Source organism: Equus quagga, chromosome 15, assembly GCF_021613505.1.
Source record: "Equus quagga isolate Etosha38 chromosome 15, UCLA_HA_Equagga_1.0, whole genome shotgun sequence".
In the NCBI taxonomy this organism is placed as follows: domain Eukaryota; kingdom Metazoa; phylum Chordata; class Mammalia; order Perissodactyla; family Equidae; genus Equus; species Equus quagga.
Genome location: NC_060281.1, coordinates 56,215,825 through 56,238,794, shown reverse-complemented (window position 1 = coordinate 56,238,794; position 22,970 = coordinate 56,215,825). Strand labels below are relative to the sequence as shown.

Below are 22,970 nucleotides of genomic sequence, written 5' to 3'. Positions count from 1 at the left end.
ATTGTTCTTCATGCACGCTTGGCCTTGCCAAATATAGGAAGAACTTTGTCTAATTTCACAATCATGAATTCATACTATTTCCCAAAGTCCTTTGTAAATATTTCAGACTGGATCTGCTAGATTTGAATTATATATGTCACTCAGTCATACCAAGGAGTTGTATTAATATAAGCAAATGTTACAATCTTTTAAAGATAGACCTAATATACAAAATATTTACATTTTTACATTAATATTAACACAGTCCTGTAATTGTTCTTAAAATAGTATGACTGTGAACTCAGTTTCTCACAATGGCTAGTATGGAGGAGTTGGGTCTTGAACCTAAATCTTATGATTGCGTGTTGAGTGCTCTTTCTGCTGTGGTGTCCTATCTCCCATGCACTATAATTTAGAGAGAGGTGTGCTAAGTACCATTAGCAAGTCATAGGTGAAACAGAGGAACTAGGTAGTACTTTCAGATAAAGATGAGGGCAACATTTAAATTAGGCCTTGAAGGATACAAACGTTTTAAATATGAGGAACTGGGTGGTAGAGGTGGAGAGGGCAGGAAGTTGAGTTTACTTAGGGCAGGGAAGGGCACTCTGGGAAAAGGAAACAGTATGAGCTGACACACAGTAGTAGTCTGGGGCCAGAGCACATAAGGCAACGAACGCTGGGCTACCAGGTAAGAACTTGAAACCCTGTCCATAAACTATAACTAAATAAATGATGATGTATGTATATACACTCCATGAAATATTATACAGCCTTTAAAAATGAGAGTGGCATAGAGAGACTAGCAAGATGGAAAACATCAGCAACACTATGAGTCGACATAGCCTACTTGATTAAGATAATATGTGAAAGTGGTTTGTGAACTGTAAATAACAGTCTTTCAGAAGGCACAATGGGGAGTGAAAAGAGAGGAACGAGGAGCGCTTTAGAGAAGCGGGCTGCAGGAAGGATTTATTTTTAGGCTAGGGTAAGAATTCACTAAAGAGCTATAAACAAAAGGTGTGAGGGAGTCAAAATGATTGATGGAGCGAGTCCTCAAGAAGATATGCTGGGTCAGAATCAATGGAACAAGCAACTGGGGGAAAGAGAAGAAAGTGGATAAAAATACAGAAACCATGAGGCGGAGGGGACATTGTGCCTCCTTGTAATATCCTGTGGTGAGAGCCAAAGCTTTGCTGTGAGGGCAGAAGCTGTGGCTACTTCAAACCTCTGCCTCTCCCCTCGAGCCTCCTATTGCAAGAAGAGAGGCAAGCTCTCAGCTGAGAGCCCCAACTTCCCATGCCACAGCTCACAGTCACCCTGAATATGCCCGTCTTGATGTCCTTTCTTCCAGTCTCCCAGGAGGACTGTTCCTGCTCCTGTGCTGTGCTGTGGGACCTCGTCCCTCTTTCCTCCTCTAGAACCTTGAATCGTCAATCCCTGCTTTCTCCTTTATCTTTGGTCCCTGCCCTGACCATTGGATCCTTCTCAGCATATATTTAACTACTTATTAAAGGCCTCCCCGAATGTTTCATAGTCACCTCACACTCATCGTATCTTTCCGCGCATACCAGCTGTCCCTCCTGTAGTCTCTGCTTCGGGAAGATGACCACCACCCGCCCACAACCCTGAAAGGCTCCCAGACTCCTCTCTTGTCACTCCCAGAGCTAACCAGTTACCGAAGTCTTTTCATTTTACCTTTAAAATAGCTTTGCATTCATAGCTTGCTCTTTATTTCCACTGCCACTATTTTTGTTTCTGGCCTTGGTTTTCCTTGCCTGGAGCACTGCAGCAGTAACTTAACTGTAACTTCTGATTCTAGAATCACCCACCATCAACCTACCCAGTATATCACTGTTAGAGTGATCTTTCTAAATGCACATCTGACCACATCACTCTACTTAAAATCCGTCAGAGCTTCTCATAAGGATAAAGTTCAAATTTCTTAGCATGGCATATAATGCTATTCATGATCATCTTAATCTCCTGCCATATGAAGAACGTAGGTTTTAGACATTACTCACGGTGCAGGGAGTGTAACCAGGTATCTCAGGCCTCCAGGCTTTGAGTGTGCTGTTGCTTTCCCTGTCCATCTATCTGGGGAATACCTTGTCAGCTAAGAAGATCTGGCTGAACTGTCATCATTTCTGTAAAATCTTCCCTGAGGTTTTCTCACATAGCCCAGGGCTATTTCATGCTCCTAGAGCACCCTAGACAGACACTTATACACCATTCTAGAACAAAGGTTATCTATCTATCTCCCTCAATAGATTATGCAGTCCTTGGTGATCTTTGCCTGATTTTTCTTTGTATTCCTGGCATCCTACACAGATGCTATCATACAGTTTATTGAAAGTCACTAAATGTTTATTAAAAGATGGACTGGCCTAGACTCTACATCCTTGAGCCATGCACCAAAGGAGGCAAATTCATTCTGGGACAATCGGTAGGTGAAAGATCATAAATGTCTAATAACACACATGGTAAATGTAACTCTTATGCACACAGTCCTGTTTGCAGACAACCTGTGTTAATCCCTCCATCCCATCTGTTTCATCACATTGGTGTGCAGAGTCCAGAGGCTGCATTAGCCATCTTTATCTTAATATTTTCCTCCTATCATATTTAATTTTCCCCAGAGGATCCTATGGAACTAATATTAGTGTCTCTTTTTAAAACTTGAATCACTTCCAAAGTCTTCAGTGCTTAACTTTCTGAAACAGAACACTGTTACAGCTGCAACTCACTATGTATTTCTCATGGTTTGTCTTAAATTGTATTGCAACTTTTTGAATTTAAGAAATTAACAAGTTTTGTTTCAAAATTCATGTAAAACCTGTCTTATAGAATTCCTCAACAAAAATAATAGCTTTGATTTATTCAGCACTTCCTTCAGGGCCAGATATATACTCTACATCTATTTTCCTCTTGTACTTACCTAAGTGCAAAACTAATTTCCGTGAGATCAAATAATTTCTTCCTTTCCACGCAAGCTGTATTTTGCTTCCATAGTTACACCTCCATCACGGTTCTGGGATTTATCAAAAGGATCATATGTACGTTATGTGCATTTATTTTTTTTGACACATCACAAAGCCAGCTGTCTCTGGTTCTCATATTTAAATTCAGAACTAATTCTCAACACTATGTTAAGGTGGAAATTAGAAGGGTTAGGTCTTAAAAAAAAAAAACACTCCTCTCCTTTCATCTGAGCTTTAATTCCAAAGGATTTCAGAGTTAGTATCCTTTGAAATTTGGTGGGTGGTAGGAAAAGCCTGCCTTTCTGTAGAGAAAAAGGATACCTTGCAGACAGAAACAAAACGTAGACGTGCGATCCATAACAATTTTTACGTGTCACTGATACTGTGGGAGTGGTATTCCGTGAGAGTAAAAACAGACACATATTTGGAAAAGAAGCCACTTTATTAATCTATTTATGTTAAAGTGGAATATGTTTGATTGTTCACAGGAAGAAATAAGAAGAAAAGTAATCACATTTTTTGGAATGTAAAATTTCACCATTTATACAGATTGTAGAGCATCATCAGTACGTATTGATCTGGGTGGCACAGTTGGTAGTGACTCTGCTCCTGGAGTGGTTGACAAAAATGATTAATGTTTAATCTTCAGTCCTGTTTAATCTAAATCATTTCTGTTTCGTTCTAAAATTTCTGGCATCTAAAAATGAAAGGAAAAAATGTTTCTTAAGTTTTCAGGAAAGACAAGTATTCAGTGACAGAAGAGCTGATTCTTGATTACATAAGGAATTCTTATTCCATAAACAGTTAATTCCTTTTTTTTTTAAGGATTGGCACCTGAGCTAACATCTGTTGCCAATCTTTTTGTTTCTTCTTCTTCTCCCCAAAGCCCCCCAGCACATAGTTGTATATTCTAGTTGCAGGTCCTTCTGGTTCTGCTATGTGGGACGCTGCCTCAGCATGGCTTGATGATCGGTGCCATGTCCGTGCCCAGGATCTGAATTGGCAAAGCCCTGGGCTGCCAAAGCAGAGTGCTCAAACTTAACTACTCCGCCACAGGGCCCACCCCCATAAACAGCTAATTCTTTTTTTTTTTTTTTTAAGATTTTTTTTTTAAATTTTATTCCTTTTTCTCCCCAAAGCCCCCTGGTACATAGTTGTATATTCTTCGTTGTGGGTCCTTCTAGTTGTGGCATGTGGGATGCTGCCTCAGCGTGGTTTGATGAGCAGTGCCATGTCCGCGCCCAGGATTCGAACCAACGAAACACTGGGCCGCCTGCAGCGGAGCATGCAAACTTAACCACTCGGCCACGGGGCCAGCCCCTAATTCTTGATTACATATGAAAAAGGGGTTCAAGGAAAACCTATGAATAGATGAACTTAGATAATACCAGTACTGTATTTTAATCAATATTTTTGTTTCAACCTTTTTCACACCAAGGAGTATGACAAGGAATAAGGCTGGTTGAGTTTTGTCTTCCTTGGTTTGGTTGCCAGCTGGCAGAATGAAGAAGGAATAGGAGCAAGAATCTGAATAATTCATGAAGTGACTCACCAGCACAGTATAACTAAGAATTGATAGTATTAAGGTGTCCTCATAATTCAACTATTAGAACAGCTGGATCTCAGTGGAGCATATGGAGACATGCCCTTTGATTGTATCTGTCTTCACAAAGCTAGATCACAAATAGGCCACAGTATTCATGAATACACCCCTATGGCCAGCAAGGGTAGCATTGGTTCTGGGTCCCAAGTCTGTCTAATATTGACTCCTATTTAGTACCTATTATGGGATAGGTGCTTGGGGATACCAAAATGAATATGAGACAATCCTGCACTAAAAGAGTTGTAGTTAAATCAAGGGACATGTAAGCAGAGAATTGTGATGAAATGTTACAGGTGCTGTTACACCAAAGGGTACAGGGTGGGCACACGGGAGGAAGCAAGTCAGTTCCATCCGGGAGACAGGGCAGGAAAGGTTTCATAGAGGGAATGGAGCTTGAGCTGGCAGGTGTGTGAGGTGGGAACTGAAGTAAGGGGAGAAAAGGAGTTGGGAGAGAGCATTCCAGGTAGGGGAAGCTGCATGGGCAGTAACAGGAAGGCATAAAAATAACATAGCATGTGTAGAAAATAGCAAGTGGTTAGATATGGTTGGTGTGTACAAGGAGGAGGAAGCAATGAATGAGAAGATTGGACCTACCACGGTCATGGACTTGGGATGATTTTCTAATCTTCTTAGTCTACAGGAAAGAGAAAACAATGTAAAAAAAAAAAAAAAAAAAAACAGGTGGGTGTGAGGACTAACATAGTGAACAAACATGCCACTATTTAATATAGCTTCCTCTCCTTTTAAGGAGAAATTGTCATTTAGGATAGAACAATGAGACCCTAAAAGATTAAGATAAAGCTTTTTAGCATGTAATATATAGATTATTCTCACTAAAAAATAAATAAAAATATTGGGCCACAGTCTCATTACATTTTAACCTTCTTCTAGATTTACTGCTTAGGATAAGATTCTGGCTGTGACTTGAAAACCTCATGAATTTCCTTGGAAATGATGAAGAACTAGAGGCAAAAATAAGACATCTGAGACTATTAAAGTGCTCACTTTTATCTTCCTATTTCCCACTCTTTCTACTCCTGAAGACAATTGGCAAAAGCAGAACCATGATTCTGAGATGGGGCAGAGGTAGTCTGAAGTGTGGTCACACGCTCAATTTACTGAGGTCAATCGGTCAACGGGAGGCTTCCCGGATGGTCGTGGCTGACGGCTGATGTAAGGCTTAAGTTTCTAAGCAGCAGCCTTATCAGCTGGAAAGGGCCTTGATATCCCTTTTGTTTCACTTCAACTCCTTGCTTCAAGGCCAGTCTAAATCTATACAAATGGGCCTCAAATCAATTGTGAAAATAGGCCAAGTATAAGTAGACAAATATCTGAACTAGTGAAACCTTTAAGTTTATATGCAAATTTTCTTATTTTAAAATAATTCTGGAGAAAAATATTCCACAGTTTCAGCAACTCAGAAAAGATTCATATTGAGTTTAAATTAGCAATTACAGAGCATCTGTAATATAACAGACATGAGATCTATTCCTTCATATCAGGGAAAAAATTGTAGTTAACCTATCACTTTGCAAATATTAGTATAATCTGCTAAGGGGTTTTGATTTTCAAAATATAGTTGTATTTCCAAATGGTATGCTGAACCAACATGAACCATGACATAATCAAAATGCAACTTTAATGTCTGCCTCTTGCTTCTAGCCTTTTTTCACTTGGGGAAGCTCTTCCTTTGCCAGTAGCTGAATAGGCAGCAGCCCAATGATTTTTGCTCACTCTAAGGTAATGGTCAGTCTTGACTGTGAGGCATGAACACAGTCTCAATTCAGTTATCAGAATATGCAGTCTTAAATATTAATCAATCCTTTAATCTTCACTCAAAAATAAGACTTCTCCTCTCCCTCTCGCAGCTAAGGCTTTAGTTGGTGGACCCACCTGCCCTTGGAGATCAGTTTCTGCATCTTCGCTCACTACCTCCATTTGCAGCAGGAGGGAGAAGTAAGGAAACAGGACATTTCTTACGTGGCTGGGTGGCTCCAGAGTCTCTGGGTTTGGCAAATGGCTAAGGCTGATTTTTTCTCTTTGGAGCTTGCCATTGCTGAGGACCTGGGTCCTACAGTTCCCTTGACCCAGGCTGATGCATCTCTCTTCTGATGGTCACTGCTTGATCAGCACCTAAGAATCTAATGTTCCCCTCCAGCTTCTCGCCACTGGTATCCTTTCAGGAAGCCTTGGGTAGAGCCCAAGATAACTTGACTCTTACCTGCATAGTTCTTAAGGAACTATTGCATACATTCTTTGTCCTGATGACAAGCTCAGAAAGAACAAGCCACCCCAACTGCCCCTCTGTCATGCTGCCACAGCTTGCTTTAGTTTTTCAGGCATGAATGAGTCATTCATCCTCTATGTTTCCCAACTTTCATGAAACTATTTCAAAGCTCTCTCTCTAGCTGATCTCCTAGAAACCCCTCCCAAGGCTTAGGTAAAAGAGGTAGAATTACTTGGGGCTGATGGGGGCTCACGACATGACAGAGTCAAAGAAATCTCTTCTCCAATATTCCCCACTCTCTACACTTTTTACATATTGGATCTGGCCAAGGGATATGAGTCATGACACAGGTTCTTCAAAATTTCCTTCAGAAACTGCACATGGGGAAAACTCACTCTTGTTTTGGGAAATGGTAAAAGTTTTCTTAGCATCTCAGGAATTAGGCCAGGAAGAGTCCCATTTTAACATCCTACTATGGTCTTAATTAATTCCATAGGGTTTGGGCATATACCCTGTAGCATCAAATACTGAGAGTCTTCTAAAGTAACGGATTATAAGATTTAACATTAGTATAAGAAAATCTGGTCTGCTATATATATATTGATAGCAGGGTAAGCTGTTTTATTGTAGACAAAATATTAGCTCATAATCTCTATAGCGTCTTCCTTAGAAGTGATTGCAAGTTCCAAGAGGGCAGGGAACATGGCTCTCCAATTCAGGTCCTACAAAAAACATTTTTATCAAGCAACTATTTCATACTAGGCAAAACAGCAAACACTTTCACATAATTTATCTTGTTTATCTTAAATTGAGATAAGGAAAAAGTTTTTTTTAAATGTATTACTTATTATTATACATATATTCTACAGTTAAAGACATTATTATTAAGAAAAAGAAAAACTTACCTTGGTTTTCTGGCTTTCTCTCTGGGCCTCCTAACTAAATCTTCCAAATGTTTATTTCTCTCTTCTAAACTGAAATAAGAAACAATTGAATTTTATGACTAAAATTGACTTTTCTAAACTAATATTTTGTTATATTTATTGGAGGATTTGAGTAGATATATTCAAATGGTGGTCTAGCTCTCTGTACATTGTCCCTCCATCTCACTATATGGGAATTTGGGATTCTTTCCTAGCAACTCAAATCATTTGATCAATTTTTCCCTTCATAGATTCCAGTGGTGAAGAAGGAAAGTAGATAGCAGTAAAGCTATAAAGTGACATTTAGATGTTCTTCTAATCATTTACACAGTGGGTCGAGAACTGACCACTGTGTATGAGTTAACCCAACATGATCCTGGAGGTGGCATGTTAAATACAAAACCCCTGAGCTGTGGACTGCTTTAACATGGGAAAATGTGTAGGAGTGTTACAGGAAGGATCACAGCATGCAGGTGGCCTGCTAGAGATTTACTTGTGTTATGTTTTTATGGCTTTTAGCAAGAGAAATACCAATGGTTCCCCTTGTTGCCCCTAGGAGGGCAAATTCTATTAAGATAGTCTCCTCCTAAACTTTCCCATCCAGCGAGGGTGTAATAGTTTCCTGTGACTGCTGTAACAAATTCCCACAAATTTGGTGGCTTTAAACAACATGCATTTATTCTCTCACAGTTCCTGAGGTCAGGAGTCCAAAATCAGTTTCACTGGGCTGAAATGAAGGTGTTAGTTGGGAAGCGCTCCCTCCAGAGGCTCTAGAGGAGAATTCTTTGCCTTCCTTTTCCATCTTCTGGATGCTGTCCTTATTTCTTGGCTCATGGTCCTGCATTGCTTTGCCCTTTCTCCCCTGCTTCCATGGTCACATTGCCTTCCGATGTCATCACATTTCTCTCTGCCTCCCTCTTATGACAATTGTGATTGCCTTTGAGACCCACTGGGACAATCCAGGACAACCTCTCTCTCTCAAAATCCTTAATCACATCAGAAAGTCTCTTTTGCCATATAAGGGAACACTCACAGGTTCCAGGCATTAGGATTTGGATATCTCTGGGGGCCATTATTCAGCCTACTATAAAGGGTAAACAGACACTTAGAGGGCAGGAAATTCTACTGCAGGGATCACAGCCTCAAATGCCTGTGGGAGAGTCAGGCAAGTATGTGGAATGAGTAAAGCCAGCTAAGTGGGGATTCGAACAAAGCCAAGAGAATATACCCTATTCCTCACCTAAAGGAAGAAGTTGCTATTCACCTCTTGCCAAGTGCTGCCATGTGGGAATGTTGCAGCAATGTCATCAGATCTTAAAGAGGAGATAGAAATCTAAACCTTTGCAGGAAATTGTCCTTTTTAAATTTTGGCAATAACTTAAAAATATTTTAAACATTATAGGGACCAAACAAAACACATCTGTCTCAGGATTTGACTTGTGGACTGTCATTTTGAAACCTCTGCCTTATTGTCCAGAGGTATCAGGTTTGTGTTTTCAGAGGGTAGAGAGGAGAAGCTGTCCAACCCAGGAAGAGATGACAACATTAAATAGGTCCTCCGTACACCAAAAGCCTTAGTCTATCATGCTTTATTTTCAGAGAAATGGCATGGAATAAGTCTTCTGTATTTCTAGAGTTGAAAAGAAAGGCCCCAACTCTTGGGGGAGAAGGATCCCCAAGAAAAGAAAGTAAAGGAATTTTCCAAGTGTGCAAAAAAGCACCAATGGAATGTTTTTATACACTTACTCCTGTGTATAGAGCTGAAGGCAAAAAGCTACAGCCTAAGACCAAGTAAATAGAGTCCCTGGTTTACCATGGAGGAAGTGATGTCCTCCCTCAGAGGGTCCTGGCTGCCCATGCAGAGAGCTAGGCAAGCAAAGCAGCACCATTGAGTGGATGATGGTGCTAACTGGACCATGCCAACAAGGGCCGTGATCTTCCCACTTGGGAGTGGAAATTGGACTTACCCCCAAGGAGTCTATTTTGGCAGTCAGGTTTGTTTTTGTTTTTTTGTTTTTGTTTTTTTGTTTTTTAAACATCTTTATTAAGGTATAGTTGACATGCAATAAACTGCACATATTTAAAGTGTAAAATTTGATGTTTTGACAAACGTATATACCCAGGAAACAATCATCACAATTAAGGTAGGGAACATATTCATCACCCTCAAAATTTTCCTCATGTACGTTTGTACTCCCTCCCTCCCATCACTCCTCGTCCCCTCATCCCCAGACAACCACTCATCTGCTTTCTCTCACTATGGACTAGTTCATGTTATCTAGAATTTTATACAATGGAATCTTACCCTCAGCCTAATTATTTTAAGATTCATCCATGTTGTTTCACATACCAAGAGTTCATTCACTATTTTATTTATTTATTTATTTTTTTTTTTAAAGATTTTATTTTTCCTTTTTCTCCCAAAGCCCCCCAGTTCATAGTTGTGCATTTTCAGTTGTGGGTCCTTCTATTGTGGCATGTGGGATGCCGCCTCAGCATGGCCTGATGAGCGGTGCCATGTCTGCGCCCAGGATTCAAACCAGCGAAACCCTGGGCCACAGAAGCAGAGCTCGAGAACTTAACCACTTGGCCATGGGGCAGGCCCTCATTCATTATTTTTTATTGCTGAGTAGTATTCCACTGTGTGACTATGCTACAAATTGTTTAAATTTCACCATTTCAGGGACATTTAGGTTGTTTCCAGTTTTGGTCCATTACAAATAAAGCTGCTATGAACATTGATCTTTTTGTAATGTACATGGTTTTTGTAAATACATGGTTTCTTTTCTCGTGAATCAATACATAGGAGTAGAATGGCTGAATCATATATGGTGGTGTGTGTTTTAACTTTTTAAGAAGCTGCCAAACTGTTTTCCAAAGTGGTTGTGCCATATTCCATTCCGACCAGGAGGCTATGAGCATATCAGTTGCTCCACATCCTCTCCAGGACTTCGTATGGTCAGCCTCTTAGACATTCTAATAGACTTGCAGTGATATTCACTGTGGTTTTAATTTGCCTCCTAATTATGTTGAGTATCTCTTTTTTTTTTTAGAGATTGGCACCTGAGCTAACATCTGTTGCCAATCTTTTTTTTCTTCTTTCTTTCTTTTTTTTCTCCCCAAAGCCCTCCAGTACATAGTTGTATATTCTAGTTGTAAGTGCCTCTGGGTGTGGCATGTGGGTCGCTGCCTCAGCTTGGCCTGATGAGCGGTGCCAGGTCCATGCCCAGGATCCCAACAGGCAAAACCCTGGGCTGCTGAAGCAGAGCACGCAAATTTAACCACTCGGCCACTGGAGCCAGCCTCTTAAGTATCTCTTTATGTGCTTGCTTGTCATTCATATATCTTCTTGGTGAAATGTCTGTTCAAATCTTTGCCCATTTTAAATGGGTTGTTTTCTTACTATTGAGTTTTGAGAGTTTGTTATATAGTCTGGATAAAACTTCTTTATCAGATATAAGACTTGCAAACATGTTCTTTCAGACTGTGGCTTGTCTCTTCATTCTCTTAATATCTTTTGAAGAGCAGGAGTTAAATTTGTTTTTTAATTTCAGTTTTATTGAGATATAATTAACATACAGCACTGACAAACAGCAGTGTAAGTTTAAGGTGTAGAGCATAATGACTTGACTTACATATATTGCATAATGATTACCACAATAAGTTTAGTTAACATCCATTATCTCATATCTAGACAAGGAAAAAAAAAAGAGAAAAAAGTATTTTTTTCCTTGTGATGAGAACTTTTAGGATCTACTCTCTTAGCAACTTTCAAATATACCATACAGCATTGTTAACTATAGTCACTATGCTGTCCATTACATCCTCAGTACTTATAACAGGAAGTTTATACCTTTTGATCACCTTCATCTAATTCCCTCACTCACTACCACCCATCTCTAGTAACCACAAATCTGATCTCTTTTTCTATGAGCTTGGGTTTTGTTTTGTTTTTTTAGATTCCACATATAAGTGAGATCATACAGTATTTGTCTTTCTCTGTGTGACTTACCTCACTTAGCATAATGCCCTCAAGGTCCATCTATGTTGTCCCACATGGCAAGATTTCCTTCTTTTTTTAATCACTGAATAGTATTCCATTGTACATATATATGTACCACATTGTATATATATATATACCACAACTTCTTTATCCATTCATCTGTTGATGGGCACTTAGGTTGTTTCCATAGCTTGGCTATTGCAAATAATGCTGCAATGAATGAACATGGGGCTGCAGATATCTTTTTGACCCAATGATTTCATTTTCTTTGGCTATATACCCAGAGGTAGAATTGCTGGATCATATGGTAGTTCTATTTTTAATTTTTTGAGGACAGTCCATACTGTTTTCCATAGTGGCTGCACCAGTTTACATTCCCACCAACAGTACACCAGGGTTCCCTTTTCTCCACTTTCTCAGCAGCATTTGTTACCTCTGGTCTTTTGAATAATAGCCATTCTAACAGGTGATATCTCACCTCAACATGAGGTGATATCTCATTGTGGTTTTGATTTGCATTCCCCTAATGATTAGTGATGCCGAGCATCTTTTCATGTACTTTTTGGCCATTTGAATATCTTCTTTAGAGAAATGTCTATTCAGGTCCTTTGCCCATTTTTCAACTGGACTTTTTGTTTTTCTGCTACTGAGTTGTATGAGTTCTTCATATATTTTGGATATTAACCCCTTAGCAGATATATGGTTTGCAAATACTTTCTCCCATTTCATAAACTGTCTTTTCATTTTATTGGTTTCCTTTGCTGTGCAGAAGCTTTTTAGTTTGATGTAGTTCCACTTGTTTATTCTTGATTTTTTGCTTGTGCTTTAGGTGTCATATCCAAAAATCTGTTGGCATGATTCATGTCAAAGAGCTTTTTTCCTATGTTCTCTTCTAGGAGTTTTATGGCTTCTAATCTTACATTTGAGTCTTTAATCTATTTCAAGTTAATTTTTGTGACTGGTGTAAGATAGGGGTGTAGTTTCATACTTCTGCATGTGAATATCCAATTACCCAGCACAATTTATTGAAGAGACTGTCATTTCTCCATTGAGTATTCTTGGCTTGCTTGTCAAATATTAGTTGACTGCATACGCATGGGTTTATTTCTGGGCTCTCAATTCTGTTCAATTGGTCTATGTGTCTGTTTTTATGGCAATACCATACTGTTTTGATTACTAGAACTTTATAATATAGCTTGAAATCAGGAAGTGTGATGATTCCCACTTTGTTCTTCTTTCTCAGGATCTCTTTGGCTATTCAGGGTCTTTTGCGGTTCCATATAAAGTTGGGATTGTTTTTTCTATGAAGTTTTTAATTTTGAGGAAGTCCAATTATCAAAATTTTCTTTTATGGATCACGTTCATTAATCATATCTGAATCATTGCCTAACCTAAGTTTACAGAAATTTTCCCCTATATTCTCTTCTAGAAGTTTTATAGTGTTAGCTTTACACGTAGGTCTATTATCCATTTTGAGTTACTTTTGTATGTGGTACAACGTATTTTGGGTTTTTTTTAACAAATGGATATCCAATTATCTCGGCACCATCCTTTTTGTACTTCATTACCTTTGTACCTTTGTCAAAAACCAGTCGTCCAAATATATGTGGGTCTATATCAAGAGTCTCTATTCTGTTCTGTTGATCTTTTTTCTATTTTTACATCACTGCCACACTGTTTTGATTATTGTAGCTTTATAAAAAGTCTTAAAAGTCAGACTTGCCCTCCAATTTTGTCCACTTTCTTGGAGTTCTTTTGATTATTCTATGTCCTTTGAATTTCCATATGAAGTTTAGAATCAGCTTGTCGATTTCTATTTCAAAAGCCTGCTGGGATTCTGATTGAGATTTCATTGGACCTAAAGATCACCATGGGGAGAAATGAAGTCTTAACAATATTGAGTCTTAAGAGCCATGAAAGGGGCGTGCCCGGTGGCACAGCAGTTAAGTGCACACATTCGCCTTTGGCGGCCTGGGGTTTGCCGGTTCGGATCCCAGGTGTGGACGTGGCACCGCTTGGCAAGCCATGCTGTGGTAGGCGTCCCACATAGAAAGTAGAGGAAGATGGGCATGGATGTTAGCTCAGAGCCAGTCTTCCTCAGCAAAAGGAGGAGGATTGGCAGCAGTTAGCTCAGGGCTAATCTCCCTCAAACAAAAAAAAATAGCCATGAAAAAAGTCTATCTCTCCATTTATTTAAGTCTTCTTAATTCTCTCTCAGCAATGTTTCATACTTTTCAGTGTATAGGTCCTCCACATTTCCTGTCAAATTTATCCCTACGTAGTTCATATTTTTGGTACTATTGAAATGTTTTTATTTTTTCAATTAAAATTTTTGTTTTTTTTGAGGAAGTTTAGCCCTGAGCTAACTGCTGCCAATCCTCCTCCTTTTGCTGAGGAAGACTGGCTCTGAGCTAACATCCATGCCCATCTTCCTCTACTTTCTATGTGGGACGCCTACCACAGCATGGCTTGCCAAGTGGTGCCATGTCCACACCTGGGATCCGAACTGGCAAACCCCAGGTCACTGAAGCGGAAGGTGCACACTTAACCACAGCACCACTGGGCTGGCCCCTAATTTAAATTTCTGATTGTTCATTGCTGGTATATAGAAATAGTATCAATTTTTGTATATTGATCTTGGATCCTACAACTTTGCTAATTTTACTTAACAGTCCAAGAGCTTTTTTGTAGATTTCATCAGATTTCTACACAGATGATCATATCATCTAAGGAATAAATTCACTTTTGCTTGTTCATTTTGCTTGTTCATTTCCAATGTGGATGGCTTTTCTTTCTTTCTGACTGAACTGAGCAGAACTTCCAGTACAGTGTGAATAGAAATCTCGTTCCTGATCTTGAAAAAGTATTCAGTCTTTCATCATTAAGTATGATTTTAGCAGTATTTTTTCTATAGATGCTCTTTATCATATTGAATAAGTTCCCTTCTATTCCTAGTTTGTTTAGAGTTTTTAGCCCTAAATGAATAGTGTTCTCTAAATGAATGAATGTTGGATTTTGTCACATGTTTTTTCTGTTATTGAGATGATCATATGGTTTTTCCTTTTTAATTTTTAATATGTTGGCTTACAGTAATATAATTAATACAATAATATTATATTACATTAATATAATAATAGATTATTATTTAACATAAAGGACCTTTTTTTTGCCATATAAGCTAGCATTTGCAGGTTTCAAGGATTAGGATATGGATATCTTGTAGGGCCAAAAGATAGTGCTAAATAGTGTATTGCTAAAGAGAACTGGCAACACCAATGGATTTATTTATCTTTTTTTTTTTGAGGAGGAGGATTAGCCCTGAGCTAACATCTGCTGCCAATCCTCCTCTTTTTGCTGAGGAAGACTGGTCCTGAGCTAACATCTGTGCTCATCTTCCTCTACTTTATATGTGGGACGTTTACCACAGCATGGCTTGCCAAGCAGTGCCGTGTCCACACCCAGGATTTGAACCGGCAAACCCCGGGCCACCAAAGCAGAACATTCGAACTTAACGGCTATGCCACCTGGCGGGCCCCTCTTGTCTTTTTGATAACACCTATTCTAAGAGGTGTCAGGTGGTATCTTATTATGGTTTTGATTTGCATTTCTCTAATGATTAATGATGTTGCACACCTTTTCATGCACCTGTTGGCCATCTGTAGGTAGAACAGGAACATTTTTGTGAGAGGATCCACTTCTCACCAAGATGCTGTCATAGACGTGATAGGAAGTGAGGTAGAGAGAACAAGTCTGACATTTCATAGGAAAGTGTTCCAGAGCCTGGAATGTATGGAGCGGGACTCCCACACCTGAAACTGACCTAGCCACAGGTGTTACAGAGGAAGCAGTATTTGGGAGAAAGAGATGCAAGACCATCTGAATCTTTGTAGCGTTGTGAAAAGCTGCCTGACTCAGACTGGGAAGACAGTGAGTGTACCTGTAAGGAAAGGGCATTTGAGTGGAGATTTGAAGGACAGTAGGCGATAATGGGTTAGGGTAGTCTGAGCATTCCAGGTGGAACAATATATGCGAAAGCCACGAGGCAAAAGAATGTGATGCATTTGAGAAACTATAACATCTCCAGTGTGGCTGAAAGCAAGGCAGAGAATGGTGACATGAGATTGGAGAGGCAGGCAGGAGCTGTATCATGAAGAAACTTGTAGACCATGCTAAGGATTTTTGCTTTTACCTAAAAGTCCTGGAAAATCACGAACGTGTTTTAAGGGGCATGATCAGATTTATATTTCAGAAAGAGCACTCTGGCTGCATGTACAAAATGGACTGCACCAAGCTCCTTTTAGTCTTCTAGAAAAATCAAATATCATGAACGGCTGTTGTAAGTAAGCAGCTGTTTCTAAACTCCAAGGCATGTGAATTGAAAATTTACAGTATAGCCTGTGAATTTCATAGGAAATCATAGTAATCGAAGAAAGATACTTCAAACACTGCTAACTTTTAACAGAATAGACGAGCACCAATTTAAAGAAACATTGCTCTGATGACGTGTATTTGGTAACTTTAAAGCAGCACATACCTTTTAATGAGATCAAAGCTAATTCACTATAAACAAAAATACTGTTCTTCATGGATATAATAGACTATATTTGATTTAAAAAAATCAATGACAACGCTCATCACTTAACGAAATCAACTTACGCAATATCTGGCAGTGGTTCTCGACCTATCCAGACATTAGAATCACCTGGGCAGCTTTTGAAATATACTGATGCCCAGATCCCACCTGGTATTTTAGCTGATTTGATCTGGGAGTAAGGCCTGGGCATTGGATACTTTTTAAAAAGCATTCAAGGGAATCCTAATAAGCAGCCACAATTGACAATCTTTTTAATAAAGTTAATAAAACTCAGATTCCAGGTCTCTTTTTGAACACAAGCTGGATCCACCACTCAACTGAAATATAAGTTTTAAAAATAACTGGGGCTGCAGCTGGCCCCATGGCCCAGTGGCTAAGTTTGTGTGCTCCTCTTTGGCAGCCCAGGGTTTCTCCGGATCAGATCCTGGGCTCGGACACAGTACCACTCGTCAGGCCACGCTGAGGCAGCATCCCACACAGCTCAACCAGAAGGACCTACAGCTATAATATACAACTGTGTACTGGGGAGCTTTGGGGAGAAGAAGGAAAAAAAAGAAAAAAGAAGATTGGCAACAGATGTTAGCGCGGGTGTCAATCTTAAAAAAAAAATAACTGGGGCAAAGCAATCTGGCTAGATTCATGGTTTGATATTGTTTTTAAAATATTAGGTTATTCTTTATTTTGATATTTCATGAGCCCATGAGGACTGCGCATTGGTTGAGTTTCTTGGTTATAAGCTAGGGAGGAGTCTAATTTTACTTCTCTTGAGTGTGTAACATCACTTCCCCCTCCAAATTTAAAACTTGTCTGCATCAGTCTGAAAAATGGGAAAATTGTTTTACCATTCATTCTGCTTAGAAACAATAGTGAAATACAGAGGCAAACTTCCCAAGGTACAAATACCCACACTGTGTTTCACATCTTGTGGTGAGTTAGTGCCATAGAAAGTTCCTGTGCTGGGGGGTGCTTTCTAGGTCAGATTAGACCTTTTGCTTAAGCTCTAGGATAGCCAGGACAGTATAAATGAAATTGGGGAAGGAAGGAGGAAGAAGCATATGAGAAAGGAGGATAATAAATCAGTGGAAAAACTTTGCTGAATTTAAAAACACTAATTTCGGAGTGTTTCAAGCTGAATCTTGTTCTAATGAGAAAGGTTACTTGATATTTAACATATATATGGATATGTTTCCTTTTGTGTGCATTCCAAAACTTTCTGTGAATAAATTCTAAGCACTGCAAAGTTGTTTTACTTGGATACCATGATAGTATCCTCTAAAAATGTCGGATGTTTCTCACTAATCCTTCACCAGCCCTGGGAATCAAGGGAGCTCTGAGGAAGGAAGATGAACATCTTGTGATTCGACTCTGACCAAGAAGTCCAGACATTAAATAGACTAGTTATATTATTAAAGAATGGTCTGAATTTATAAAACTGCACATTTTTCCTTTTTCTTGAAATCTAAGAATATGAACTTCGTAATTTAGAGGGTCACATAAAATATCAGTAAATGTTTACAAAATTAAAAGTTAATTTAATGTTTTTCAACTTACTGTGCAATCTGGGAGTGGGATATCTCGAGCCTTTGGTCAGCACATTCAATAATTTCTTCATATGATATAACCTGGAAAAAAATAAGCTAAAAAATTATCCTCTGATAAATTCTGGAATTTTTATCTAATTTTGTTTATTTTTTGATTTTTAAAAATCTCTACAAATTGAAGTTCAATGACATGACTCCCATCAATGAAAGTTTTACAATAAACAAAACATTTTCCTTATATTTTGAAATCAGAGATACGAATAGAAATAGAATGATAATGTGTCTATTCATCATGCAGAAAAAGTGAAGCGTCAAAAAATGCACAATTGTAAAGAGTCAACTATGATCCAGTTGTCTTCCACACAAGCAGTGTATGTATTGATTAAAGTTACAGTGCATTTGGTTAAAGTTAACACAGTTTTTAAAAAGTAAACTAGAACACTAAGTGGGCAAGATTTATAATTACCTCCAAACTGAAGTAGCAGTACTAAGACCTGAAACTGACGACAGCAGAAGGAAAGACAGATATTATGTTCTTTGCTAGCTTTCAGCTAAAAGGCAAATGGGGGCATTTTATAATGTCATTATGAAGTAAAAAGAATTGATACAATTGTGTGATATCATCTCTCAGATCCTCTTTAGCTCCAAAATTCTGTTACTTTAATATTTGGCATAGTTTTTAAAAGATAAATATTTCTGTAAGAAAATCTGTACCTTATTTAGTAAGTTGCCTACATGTCTTTGATACTTGTCATTCTCTTCAATGAGTCTGTTGCAGTGGTCTTCTTTTGACTCTAAAAGATTTCCCAATTTTGCAATCTATGGAGAAACATCATTAAAAATACTAACCTGGAAACTGCCATGAAAGCATGGATGCTAAGAACAAATGAGAACAACCAGCTATAATTTATTCCAATATTCTCTTAAACTGAATTGTACCATAGGTGAGTCAAGAGATGCTATGACCAGATCCTAGCTAGACTGCACTGAGAACAGATGGACAGATTATAATGATGTTTCAGCTTTTCTCCAGTCTAATACTATGAAACAGCTTTGCAAGTAATTAAACATCTGTTAGTGAACATAAGTACTTATTATAATGCCACAAATCTTCACTACCTTCTTTCCCTATATAACCAATGTATAGACATATGTGATTCTATCTGAAGGAAAGCACTCATGTGCTTGATGGTGCATTTCAGGTTTGATAAATATTCCCACTTGCATAAATGACTGTGAATTAAAGAAAAAGTTCAGCTAAATGTACTTCTTGTTCTCACCTATGGTTCAATTTTTATTTGCAAAAAAACCCATTAAAAATTAAAAACTGTATTTCTAAAAGTGACATCCAGGATTGATTATCAGGAAAGGGTATTCACAAGTGCTCTTAGCAGTTACCTTAATTTTCAAAGCAATTACAGAAGAAAACAACAGAAATGTTCCCATTAAATAACAATGTTAAGAATGGCCATCAATCTTCTAATGTTTTAAATATACTTACACGTCTGTAGTGAAACAGCCTGGAGGAAGCAATAGGAAAACAAATTTGCTGCAGAAATAGCAACTTTTTTTGTTCTTTCTCTCTTATATAAATAAACTAATGGGGACAGTATCAAGTCAGTGGTCCTACTCTTCTGACCACATACATTATTTAAGGTAGGGAGTACAGACATTATTACCTCAATTTAACAGACAGAACCAAGGCGAAGAGAATTTAAGAGATTTTTGAAAGGATATATCTAGAAGTGGAAAAGACTAAAATCCATCTTTGTCATCCATTAGCATAGGGCTTTTTCCATTCTATTGCTTTGCACCTCCTCACTGCATCCTGGAGGGTGGAGTTCCACTCTTAGCGTCACATCCCTCATGACACTTTACTGAAGCAACAAGGAATTCCTTCTCACTTCTGTTTTTCATTATAGACTTCATGGCACATTTTAAATTTCTTTAATGGCTTTCAAGTTCAAAGTAATAACTCTTTTAAGTCCTCAGATTGAATTTTTTTATTTGCTAACCTCAGATTAAAGAAAGAAGAGCAAAAGATTTCTTAAAGGATATTTATTTTAGAGATAAAAGAATAGCTTTGTAAATCAGCTTTTTGGATTACAGTGAAAAGGAATCCAAAATTTTAAGTCCCCATTAAAGAGTGTAAATTTTAACCACTTTAAGAGTATAACTGATATACAATAAACTGCACATATTTAAAGTGTACGGTTTGATAAATTTTTACATATGTATGCAATTATGAAACCATCACAGCAATCAAATAATGAACATATCCATCACCGCCCCTCCCACCAGAGCTTCCTCTTGCCTCTTGGTGATCCCTTCGTCTTGCCTACCTTTCCTCCCTAACTTCCATACTCTATGCCAGCCCCAGGCAAACACAGATCTGCTTTCTGTCACTACTGATTAGTTTGTATTTTCTAGAGTTTTATATAACGGAACCAAACAGTATTTACTCTTGTCTGGCTCTTTTCCCTCAGCAAAATTATTTTGAGATTCATCTAGGTTGCTTGTGTATCAGTAGTTCATCCCTTTTTCATTACTGAGTAGTATTTCATTGTAGGGATATACCACAATCTGTTAATCCACTCATCTGTTGACACATATTTGAGTTGCTTTCAGTTTTTGGCTATTATAAATAAAGCTGCTAGGAATCTTCATGTACAAGTCTTTGTATGAACGTATGCTTTCATTTCTCTTGGGTAAATACCTAGGAATAGAAGGATGGCAGGTGTATGTTTAACTTTTTAAGAAACTGCCAAAGTCTTATCCAAAGTGGTTGTATCATTTTATGTTCCCACCAGCAGTGTATGAGAATTGCAGTTGCTCCACATCCTCACCAATCCTTGGTATGGATAGGCATTTTTTTTGTTTGTGTGTGCAACATTCACCCTGAGCTAAAATCTGTTGCCAATCCTCCTCCTTTTTTTTTTTGTTTTTGTTTTTTTTGCTTGAGGAAGATTAGCCCTGAGCTAATATCTGTGCCAGTCCTCCTCTACTTTGTAAGTGGGATCCTTCCACAGCATGGCTGATGAGCAGAGTATGTCTGAACCTGGGATCCAAACCTGTGAACCTGGGCCACCCAAGTGGACTGGAATGCACAGGGCTTTAACTACCCAGCCACAGGGCCGCCCCCAACAGCCTTTTTTATTTTGAGATCAGGAAGGTGAAAGGTTCAGCATAAGAACCCATGGATGAGACTAGAGAGGAACTCACACACTCTCCTCCAGGGCCTGGATTTCTATTGGGATATTGGGCTGTTTCCCTAAATGTCCTTTCCCAGCTTTCATTCACCCAGAGCACTCACTTTCCCCCCAACTCCCCAAGTTAACATCTTTCTCTGTACCCTCACAGATTCCATCCACTGAGCAAACTCTGATATGTCTGTCATCCGCTCTCCCAGCTACTCCCTCCTGAACTATGTCCCCTTCATAGTTTTCCTACCTCCCGAAATCTCCAGGAAGGTATTTTGTCCCCTGTTGGTTTTTTTTTTTTTTTTTTTACCTTTTGACCCCCCTTCATCTATTTCTCACACCCATCTCCTGCCTCTGGCAACCACCAATCTGTTTTCTGTATCTATGAGCTTTTTTTTTTAGATTCCACATAAAAGTGAGATCATATTTGTCTTTCTCTGTCTGACTTATTTCACTTAGCATAATACCCTTGAGGTCCATTCATTTTGTCGCAAATGGCAGGATTTCATTCTTCTTATGGCTGAATAATATTCTGTTGTATGTATACACCACATCTTCTTTATCCATTCATCCATCCATGAACACTTAGGTTGTTTCCATATCTTGGCTATTATAAATAGTGCTGCAATGAACATGAGGGTGCATATATCTTTTCAAGTTAGTATTTTTGTTTTTTTTTCGGATAAATACCCAGAAGTGGAAGTGCTGAGTCATACAGTATTTCTAATTTTTTGAGGAAACTCCATACTGTTTTCCATAGTGGCTGCATCAATTTACATCCCCACCAACAGTGCACAAGAGTTCCCTTTTCTCCTCATGCTCATCAACACGTGTTATTTCTTGTCTTTTGATAACAGCCATTCTAACAGGTGTGAGGTGATAGCTCATTGTGGCTTTGATTTGCATTTCTCGGATGATTAGTGATGTTGAGCATCTTTTCACGTACCTATTGACCATCTGTATGTCTTCTTCGGAAAAATGTCTATTCAGATCTTCTGCCCCTTTTTAAATCAGATTATTTCTTTTTTGCTATTGACTTGCATGAGGACTTTATATATTTTGAGTATTAGCCCCTTATCAGATATATGATTTGCAATTGTTTTCTCCTTCAGTAGGTTGCCTTTTCAATTTGTTGATGGTTTCCTTTGCCGTTCAGAAGCTTTTTGTTTGATGTAGTCCCAACTTGTTTATTTTTGCTTTTGTCGTTTTTACTCCTGGTGTCAAATTCAAAAAATCATCGCCAAGACCTATGTCAAGGAGCTTACTGCTTATGTTTTCTTCTAGTTTTATGGTTTCAGGTCTTATGTTCAAGTCTTTAACCCATTTTGAGTTGATTTTTGTGTATGGTGTAAGATAGTGGTCCAGTTTCATTCTTTTGCATGTGGCTGTCCAGTTTTCCCAACACCATTTATTGAAGAGACTGTCCTTTCCCCATTGTATATTCTTGGCTCTTTTGTCATATATTGACCACGTATGCGTGGGTTTATTTCTGGGCTCTCTATTCTGTTCCACTGACCTATAGTCTGTTTTTATGCCAATACCATACTGTTTTAGTTACTGTAGCTTTGTAATAGAGTTTGAAATCAGGGAGTATGATGCCTCCAGCTTTGATCTTTCTCAAGATTTCTTTGGCTACACGGGGTCTTTTGTGGTCAAAATTCCATGCAAATTTTAGGTTGTTTGTTCTATTTCTGTGAAAAATGCCATTGGAATTTTGATAAGGATTGCACTGAATCTGTGGATTGCTTTGGGTAGTATGAATATTTTAACAATATTAATTCTTCCAATCCATGAGCACAAAATATCTTTCCATTTATTTGTGTTTTCTTCAATGTCTTTTAATGTCTTCCAGTCAGTCTTTTTAGCAGACATCCTAATAGGTCTGTAGTGGTATTCACTGTAGTTTTAATTTGCCTCTTAAT

The 22,970-nt window shown here is 38.5% G+C and overlaps 1 protein-coding gene across 1 annotated transcript in view; it reads right to left on the bottom strand.

The window, feature by feature from the left end:
- Nucleotides 1-3,567: 3,567 nt before the first annotated feature.
- Nucleotides 3,568-22,970, bottom strand: part of CAGE1 (cancer antigen 1) — a 45,661-nt gene continuing 26,258 nt past the window's right edge. Inside the window, exons 11-15 of the mRNA XM_046641004.1 lie at nt 18,563-18,667; nt 17,859-17,929; nt 7,693-7,761; nt 5,155-5,194; nt 3,568-3,654 (exon numbers count right to left, since the gene is read on the bottom strand). Of these exons, the coding sequence (XP_046496960.1) occupies nt 3,613-3,654; nt 5,155-5,194; nt 7,693-7,761; nt 17,859-17,929; nt 18,563-18,667 (327 nt within the window). The 3' untranslated portion in view covers nt 3,568-3,612. The remainder of the gene's footprint in view (nt 3,655-5,154; nt 5,195-7,692; nt 7,762-17,858; nt 17,930-18,562; nt 18,668-22,970) is intronic.